This window comes from Alexandromys fortis, unplaced genomic scaffold (genome assembly GCF_014885135.2).
Source record: "Alexandromys fortis isolate MF-2015 unplaced genomic scaffold, M_Fortis_MF-2015_v1.1 scaffold_91, whole genome shotgun sequence".
Taxonomy (NCBI): domain Eukaryota; kingdom Metazoa; phylum Chordata; class Mammalia; order Rodentia; family Cricetidae; genus Alexandromys; species Alexandromys fortis.
The window spans coordinates 6611858-6621660 of NW_026067968.1; the positions used below are offsets into that span (position 1 = coordinate 6611858).

General features: G+C 43.4%; 1 protein-coding gene across 7 annotated transcripts in view; it reads left to right on the forward strand.

Annotated features, from left to right (window-relative positions):
- The first annotated feature begins 290 nt into the window (after positions 1-290).
- Mark3 (microtubule affinity regulating kinase 3) overlaps positions 291-9803 on the forward strand; it is an 89871-nt gene continuing 80358 nt past the window's right edge. For all 7 annotated transcript variants that reach the window (XM_050154760.1, XM_050154754.1, XM_050154756.1 and 4 more), the window contains exon 1: positions 291-426. In XM_050154760.1, the coding sequence (XP_050010717.1) occupies positions 376-426 (51 nt within the window). In that variant the 5' untranslated portion in view covers positions 291-375. The remainder of the gene's footprint in view (positions 427-9803) is intronic.

Below are 9803 nucleotides of genomic sequence, written 5' to 3' on the forward strand. Positions count from 1 at the left end.
GGCCTGTCTTGCGCTTCATCTCCGCTACATACTCCTGCGCCGCCGCCTCTTCTTGGGCTGCCGGCCGCCCTGTGTGGAACCCCCGGGGCTGAGTTCCGCGGCGCTGCGGCGGCGAGGAGGCGAGGGGCCGGCGAGGCGCCCTGAGGCTTGCGGCGGCCACCCGGCCCGCTCCCACTGGGCTCCTCGCCGCGGCCGCCGGCGCTGGGGGAGAATGAGCCCCGGGGCCCGCGGGCGCACGGCCCGGGCCAGGCCGGGAATCTAGACTCCGGCCGGGGAGGGCAGGGCCCGGAGTCTCGCGGCCGTTGCTCGCCGGCCGCCCAGAGCTGGGCGGTTTTGTTTTCGCCTTGGCGTTGTGCAGAATCAAAGCGCAGTAAGATGTCCACTAGGACCCCTTTGCCAACGGTGAATGAACGAGACACTGAAAACGTGAGTGGACTGCGCTGCAGGGTGGCAGACCCTCCGGGTGGTAGCAGGGGGACCCAGCCCAGATGCTCCAGGCAGGGGTCAAGGCGCAGCCCTGGTCCTGCCGCGCGCCTGCGGCCTGCGCGCTGTCCTCACGGTCTGCTGAGCACATTACCCGTCCTTGCGCTGCCGCGGCCAGTGCGCGTTTGAAGCCAACTCTCCTTTTACACCGGGCAGGTGAAGAGCCTGCCCGGCCTTGGTGCAGATTAATAGCATTCAGTCGGGTCAAATGGACGGTCCTTTAAAATGGGACAACCGCTAAAACTAAGTGCCCCACGGAGAGATCCTTGTGGGCCCCCGTAGTTCCCGAAGACCGAAGAGTAGTTCTGCTTGAGAGCGTCTACCTTTATCCAGGAGTAGCGTCCCGTCTTTGCGAATCTAAATCTGTTGGGAAGCAGTAGGCTAAGCGCTGTGTGAGGCAGATGTGGAAAGCTGCTCTGCTCTGTCCGGCAGCTCAGCTGAGGGACCCCCACTGAGCTGACTTTTCCTTCCGCTGCCAACGTTGGCTTAGGTCTCAGGCCCATTCCAGTGTGCACACCCAGAAAATCTATATAAAGGGATTTTGTTCGAAAGGACCGTCAGAAACAAGCCAAACAACAACCTGGAACAGCATTGCTAGAGAGTGACAAACGTGTAGAAGTTCTAGTGAAGAAATGCTTGACCTGCCCGAGTGTGTTTTTTGAACCTTTCTCCCGCATCGGATTCCAAAGGGTTGCAGCCTAGTTTTGTCCTCTGTAAAGCATTTAGCAAATAACTTGTAAAGAAACTTCACTGGCCTTTCATTATACAGAGCTATGAGGTAACTGCTGGCAAGAAAATGCTCTCTTTGGAAAAGCTTCCATGCTCCGGGTGTTTTCATGCTTTGCAAACCATCCTTAGATACGGTGATCTAGTGTATCAAATGCCTTCATTTTAATCTTAAAATGCCACTTGGTGCTAGATAGCTATGTTCTACCTTCTGAGATAGAACAGGAGAGCTTCAGTTAGACCTTTTTTCTTTTCTTCCTCTTCCTTCCCCCTCCCTCCCTTTTCCTCTTCCATCACTTTTTTTTTTTTCCCTTCCTGCCTCCCTATTTTCGTTACATTGTTTTTGCTATGTTACTTGGGCTGCTCAAGGGAGTCTTCTGCCTCATTCTCCCCATAGCTGAAAATATAGACACGTGCCATCAAGCCTGGAATCCTGAGACCTTTTTTACGTTCTTTGAAGAAACTTAATTATATTCATTAGCCACTCCAAAGAAAAAATGAAGGAAGTAAATCGATAGATTTGATCATTGATTTTTTTTTAAACTCAAAGTCAAAACTTTTAAGTAGAACCAGAACATGAGCTTTCTAAACTGAAGCAGAAGATTTGTGAAAATGAAAGACCATGTTTGAGTTATTTTTCAAAATGTATACTTTTTTAAAAAAAATTTTTTGAGACAGGGTCTCGCTGTGTAGCTTTGGTTATTTTGCAATTCCTATGTAGACCAGTGATCCTCCTGCCTCTGTCTCCAACTACTGGGATTAGAGGCATGCTCCACCTTATCTAGCTTTAATATGTATATTTCAATGAGGGGCAGAGAAATCTATTTTTAGTCTGGAATGCATGGGTTAGGTGGTATTTGTGATTATTATAGATTGAAGTGGCTCATTCTTTACCTGTTCTTTGTCAATTTGCTGTCTTTGTATTTAGAATTACTACTGTTCTTTAAAAACAACGTAAGGGCTGGAGTTGAAGTTCAGTGATAGAGTGATTGCATAGTATGTATACGTGGGCCCTTTTCAATCCCTCATGCCAGTGAGTAAGAAAAAAAGAAATAGAATGTGAAGGAGGACCCCCTATTCTTAATGTTATTTAATGCATTTGAGGTTTCAACATTGCTAAAGTCAAGAGGTTTGTGATGGTACATCCAACTGGTGGCACTAATTCACCTTGCCATGTTCTGCTTGTAGTTCTTGCATATGATCTGATATGGAAATAGCTGCATGTTAGCCATAGTTTGGGGCCAGTGTCACTGTCATGTCTCATGTTCACTTTTAGCATAGCCTGCCCTTACCTGTCATTACTGCACCCCCCCCCCCCCCACACACACACACAGGGTTTCTCTGTAGCTTTGGAGCCTGTCCTGGAACTAGCTCTTGTAGCCCAGGCTGGCCTCAAACTCACAGAGACCCACCTGCCTCTGCCTCCCGAGTGCTGGGATTAAAGGCGTGTGCCACCACTGCCTGACATTACTGCACAACTTAAATTAGACTTTGGTTGATTTCGTGAAGGTCCAGCAGTAAAAGAGAGATCTCTGTTAAGAAGCTCTTTTGTTAGTCTGGATTGTGGAGATACAACATCAACACTTTTTAGGTGGACATTCTAATGACCAGTCATCATCCTTCTGCTTCTGCCTCTTTACTGCTAGGATTACTGGTGTGGATGACTTCATCTGTGTAACATAATGCCTTATGGCCCGCCTGCCTTTCTTTTCTTTTTACTTTTTTGAGACAGTGTTGACTTATGTATTTCTGGGTATGCACAGTGCTTTTTGTTTGTTTGCTTAATTTTTGTTTTCTTGAGACAGGGTTTCTTTGTGTAGCCCTGGCTGTCCTGAAACTCACTCTGTAGACCAGGCTGGCCTCGAACTCACAGAGTTCCACCTGTCCTGAGTGCTGAGATTGAAGCTGTTTGCCACCACTGCCTAGCTATTTTTTTTTTTTTTTTATTTCTTAAGACAGGGTTTCTCTGTAACTTTGGAGCCTGTCCTATAAACTAGCCCTTCTAGACTAGGCTGGCCTCAAACTCACAGAAATCCACTTGCCTCTGCCTCCCGAGTACTGGGATTAAAGACATGTGCCACCACCATCCAGCGCCTAGCCATTTTTTAATTTTATTATTATTATCTTGGTTTTTAGAGACAGGGTTTCTCTCTGGGGCCCTGGCCATCCTGGAAATGTAGACCAGACTAACCTCAAACTCAGGTCTCTGCCTCTGAGTGCTGGGATTAAAGGTGTGCACCACCATTGTCTGGGCACATAATGCTTTTGAGGTTTGTGTTTTCAAGTATATTAGTAGTTCATTTCTTTTTATTACTAATTAGTATTTCATCATGATGTTTTAAAAATTCTTTTACCACCTGGTGGTCATTGGTTGCTATGACTAGAACAGCTTTTCTTTGTGTGTGTGAATATGTATGTACATAAAAAGACATTTTACTTAACCTACTCATTTTAAATTTTAAATTTTAAATGATTATATTCACGTATGTTAAGAATGTTGTTAATGCCGGATGATGATGGTGCACACCTTTAATCCCAGCACTTGGGAGGCAGAGGCAGGTGAATCTCTGTGAGTTCGAGGCTAGCCTGGTCTACAAGAGCTGGTTCCAGGACAAGCTCCAAAGCTACAGAGAAACCCTGTCTGGAAAAATCAAACCAAATCAAAAAGAAACAAAACTGTTGTTCATTAAATCAACTGTAAGAAATTGGACTGAGAGTGTAGTTTAGAGTGTGTGCCTAGCCTTTTTGGGGGGTAGGGGTATTTGTTTTGCGACAGTGTCGCACTATGTAACTGGCTGGCTTGGAACTACCTATGTAGATAGACCAAGCTGGCTTCATCTCACATTGACCTACCTGCCTCTGCCTCCTGAGTGCTGAGATTAAATTTGTGGACCGATGCATCCTAGCTTTTAAGAAGCTCTGGCTTTTATCCACAAGTGTGAATATAAATAAACATAATTTGTAACAGTAATATCTTTTTCCTTTTTATACACTATTCTGTTTTCATGTGTTTGATTTTCATGTTACTATTTGCGTTTATGGATAGAAATATAAAAGTTCATCATAGCTCAGAAAAATTAGTTAAACGTTTGGGGCCTGAAGATGATGTGTCTAGCCTCTTAGAACTGGAATTTCAGGTGGTTGTGAGTCACCCAGTGTGGGTGCTGAGAACTCAGCTGGGCCTGCAAGACCTCATAACAATTCAGCCATCTCCCCAGCCCGAAAGTAGAATGTTTTCTAAAGATAAAAGAAATTTTACCTTTCATTTTATGTTTTATAGTTAACTTGCATAGAGATCCATTAGTAAATCCTGTGTTTTTTTTTTTTTAATTTGAGGTTTATTTTTTACGTAAACAGTGTTTTACCTTCATGTTTGTCTGCAGGCCAGAAGAGGACATCAGATCCCATTTTAGATGGGTGTGAACCACTGTGTGGTTACTGAGAATTGAACTCAGGATCTCTGGTTGAGCAGCCAGTGCTGTTAATCGCTGAGCCATCTCTCCAGCCTGTAAATCCTGTTTTTATATTTGACAAAATTAGAAATGATTTTTTAAATTTATTTATTTATTTATTAAAGATTTCTGTCTCCCACCGCCACCTCCCATTTCCCTCCCCCTCCCCCATCAAGTCCCCCTCCCTCGTCAGCCCAAAGAGCAATCAGGGTTCCCTGCCCTGTGGGAAGTCCAAGGACCACCCACCTCCATCCAGATCTAGTAAGGTGAGCATCCAAACTGCCTAGGCTCCCACAAAGCCAAGACGTGCAGTAGGATCAAAAACCCATTGCCATTGTTCTTGAGTTCTCAGTAGTCCTCCTTATCCGCTATGTTCGGCGAGACCGGTTTTATCCGGGGCTTTTTTCAGACCCAGGCCAGCTGGCCTTGGTGAGTTCCCGATAGAACATCCCCATTGTCTCAGTGTGTGGGTGCACCCCTCGCGGTCCTGAGTTCCTTGCTCGTGCTCTCTCTCCTTCTGCTCCTGATTTGGACCTTGAGGTTTCAGTCCGGTGCTCCAATGTGGGTCTCTGTCTCTGTCTCCTTTCATTGGCTGATGAAGGTTAATATTCAGGAGGATGCCTATATGTTTTTCTTTGGGTTCTCCTTATTTAGCTTCTCTAAGATCACGAATTATAGGCTCAATGCCCTTTATTTATGGCTAGAAACCAAATATCAGTGAGTACATCCCATGTTCCTCTTTGGGTCTGGCTTAATTCACTCATAGAAATGATTTTTTCACTTAGATTTCAAAGCACATGACACTTTGTAAACCTGGATTCTTTGCTAGAGGACTGGAGGTAGGGGTTTGCTAATAACAGTTCTAGATGTGTGCATCATTTACTGCTTATGTGTCTGTGGTAGTGGTCCTCAACCTCTGTGTCTCAATGTCTTTGACAAACCTCTGACTCTGAAACTATTTACATTATGACTCATAACAGTAGCAAAATTGCAGTTATGAAGTAGCAATGAATATAATTTTGTGGTTGGGGGTCACCACAACATGGGGAACTGTATCAAAGGGTTGCAGAGTAGGAAGGTTGAGAACCACTGCTGCCCTGGAATTCTCTATATAGACCAGGCTGGCCTCAAACTCACAGAGATATTCCTACTTCTGTTCCTCAAATGCTCAAGCTGAAGGTTTGCACTACCACACCCAGCTACATCTGGATGTTTAGAAGTTAATGTAGCCTGGTCAGAATTGTTACCTTCTGTGAAACAAACTAATGGGTGAAATTGTCTAGCCAGCTCTTGATTGGGTGATACTGAATTAACCTGTGAACAAACTGGAACACATAGCTTATGAAGCTGTGCTGGGTGTACTGAGCGCCTGAGAACCAGATTGTTCTTGTTTAGGACCTGCTTATTAAGCGGAACAAAGTACTCAGGGCTTTGTGGAACTAGTTTGTACTGTCTAACCTGAGCAAACCTGGAGGGTTGCTGTTGCTGGCTTGCTCATCTCCAATTCTCACCTCAAACCTGGCTGTATTCCTACCAGGTTCCAAGACATTGATGAGGCTCACCGAGGAAATCATACTTCAGAAATCACCACCTTAATGTTCAGCTTGCTAACTAGGCTTCCTTTTGATTGTCCAGGGTTTTAAAGAGGTTTTTTCCCCCCTAGCTATAATGGGATTTTCAGATTCTATGAGTTTTGTTTAATTTTTGAGACAGGGTTCTACCATGTGGCTTTGAATGGTTTGAATGGCCTGGAACTGCCCACTTAAATTGGCTGGCCTCAAACTCTTTTTCAATAGTTTTCAATACATGACTTTAAAAAGTTTTCAATACATGACTTTAAAAGAAGGTGTGCAAGTTGGGTGTGGTGGTACACACCTTTAATCCCAGCATTTGGGAAGCAGAGGCAAGAGGATCTTGAGGTCAGCTTGTTCTACAAAGTGAGTTAGGATAGCAGGGTTGTTACATAGAGAAACCCTGTCTCGAAAAACAAAGCAAGAAGGTATGACCCAGGAACATAGGAATAGTTACTACTTGTTCTTATTTCACTATATTCAGGCAATGGCGCAAAGTAGTTTATATAGTTTCTTATTTAAATATGGGGTACGTGGGACTGGAGAGATGCCTCGGTGGGTAAGAACACTAACTACTTTTCAAGAGGACCTGGGTTCAATCTCAGCACCCACGTGGTGTCTTAAAAACAGCTGTAACTCCAGTTCAAGGAGATTCAATATCCTTGGATCACCTTAGGTACTGAGTGTATTTGTGGCACACACACATACTTGCAGGCAAAACACCCATACAAATAAAACAATGTAAGATTATGTAGTATGAAGTGTGCATGATAGTACATGCTTGCAATCCCATCAACTGGGGAGGCAGAATTGTATGATGGCTAGTCAGCTGGAGGTCAGCCTAAGGCAACTTAGTGATATCTTGCCTCAAAGTTAAAATTTTAAAAAATGGCGTTCATTTATTTAATTTTTTAAAAAAAAAATTTTGTGGGGCTAAGTGGTTACAGGCACTGGCAGCTCTTCCAGAACTGGGTTCAAGTCCCAGTTCCCACATGGCACCTCATACCATCTGTAACTCCAGTTCCAGGGATCCAACACCCTCTTGTAAAGAGATGTAGGCAAAACACCAATGCTCATTAAAAAGGGGGGGGGGGCTGGAGCGATGGCTCAGAGGTTAAGAGCACTGATTGTTCTTCCAGAGGTCCTGAGTTCAATTCCTAGCAACCACATGGTGGCTCACAACCATCTGTAATGAAATCTGCTGCCCTCTTCTGGCCTGCAGGCACACATGCAGACAGAACACTGTATACAAAATAAATTTTTAAAAAAAGAGAAGAAGATGGCTTTATTTTATTTATTTATTTATTTATTTATTTATTTATTTATTTATTTATTTTTTAGAATTGTGTGTGTGTAGTCTCGGAGGTCAACTTTTACCTTTTACCACATAGGCCCTGGTGATTGAACTCAGTTTGTCAGGCAGCACCTCTACTTGCTCAACATTTCTCACTTAAAATTATTATTTTCTGTTTTGTAAGCTTCTTATTATTTTATGTGTATGATTGTTTTACCTGCCTGTATGTTTATACTACATGTCTAAGTGGTGCCCAGAAAATTCAGAAGAGATTGTTGGATCCCCTAGATGATTGTGAGCTGCCTCCTGGGGTTCAAACCTGGGTCCTCTGGAAGGATAGCCCTTGCTCTTAAATCAGTGGTTCTCAACCTATGGGTCATGACCTGTTTGACCAACCTCTAGTTCCAAAAATAGTTACATTACGATTCATAACAGTAGCAAAATTACTTTATGGCATATCAGTGAATATAATTTTATAGTCAGGGGTCTCTACAACATGAGAAACTTTATTAAAGGATCACAGTCTTAGAAAGGCTGAGAACTACGGACTTTGAGACTTATAACCCAGTTTGATATAAATTGATTGTACTTGTTACTTTATTTCAAAAGGGATTGTTGTGTTGGTAAATAAGCTGTAGTGGGTAATCCCAACATTTGAGAAGATTGAGAGGTCAAAGGCAAACTAGCTCTGTAACAAGACCCTGTATGTCTGTGTCTGTCTGTCTGTCTCACATATATATACTCACAAACAGATACACGAAGCTGGAGGATGGCTCTGGTTAAGAGCACTTGTTGCTGCTCTTCCAAAGGACCTGGATTTGATTTTCAGTGCCCACATGGTAGCTCGTAACCACCTCTAACTCTAGTTCTATGGTATCTGATACTCTTTTCAGGCATCCTCAGGCACTAGGCATACAATTGGTGCACCTACATACATGTAACATGAGGGGGCTGGCTTGTTGGGGTTTCTGCCCTGCCCAGTTCCCCACAGCTGGCAAGCCCCAAAGAAAATCACACAGATTCTACATTAGGTTATAAACTGATTGGCCCATTAGCTCAGGCTACGTATTAGCTCTTGTAACTTATATTAACCCATTATTCTGATCTATATTAGCCATGTGGCTCAGTACCTTTTTCAGTGGGGCAGCTTACATCTTGCTTTTTCGGTGGCCTGGGCAGGAGTGGCAGAGGGAGCTTCCTGCTTCCCAGAATACTCCTGTTCTCATCGCTCCACCTTTACTTCCTTTCTGGTTGACCTGCCTATACTTCCTGCCTGGCCAATCAGCGTTTTATTAAAATACATGATTGGCAGAATACAGATAATTCTCCCGCACCACATACATACAGACACAACACTCATTTATAAAAATAAATCTTATTAATTAATTAAGGCATTTTATTGTAGTTTTGTTGTTTTTGTTTTTAGTTTATTTAATGTGCATTGGTGTTTTGCCATGGATATTAGTTTCTCTGGAACTGGGAATTACAGACAGTTGTGAGCTGCCATCTGTTTGCTGGGAATTGAACCCAGGTCCTCTGGAAGAGCAGTCAGTACTCTTAACCACTGGGCCATCTCTCTAGCCCATCAGATATTTTACTATAGTAACAGAAGCTAAGTGATAGTCCATCTATATCTTTAACCTAGGATTTGTCTTGTCTTTTTTTTTTTTTTTTTTTTTTTTGAGACAGGGTTTCTATAAATGGCTGTTCTGTATGCTAGGCTGGCCTCAGATTCACAGAGCTCTACCTGCCTCTGCCTCCCAAGTGCTGGAATTAAAGTCATGTGCCACCATCCCCAGTTCCAACCTAGAATTCTCTCCCCTCCATCCTCCCCACTCCTGCCCCCAGACAGGGTTTCTCTGTAGCTCTTGGAGCTTGTCCTGAACTAGCTCCACCTGCCTCTGCCTCCCAAGTGCTGGGATTAAAGGCGTGCCCCCCCCCAATCCAACCTAGGATTTTTTAACACTACTCTTTAATCACCTAAACTGCTCAGCCATGGTTAATCTTGAGCTCAAACCAGGTGGTATTTTGCTTGTATTTCTTGTTAATAATTAGGTAGTTGCTTCTGGGTAGAGTTTAAATATTGTGGGGTTTGTATTTTTACATAAAAATTTGTATTGATAGAATTTAATATGAAATTTGTGTTAGTTCAAAGATTTTATTATTTTATTCTCTAATTTTTTTAAAAGATTTATTTATTTATTATGTATACAACATTCTGCCTCCATGTATGCCTGCAGGCCAGATGAGGGCGCCAGATCTCATTACAGATGGTTG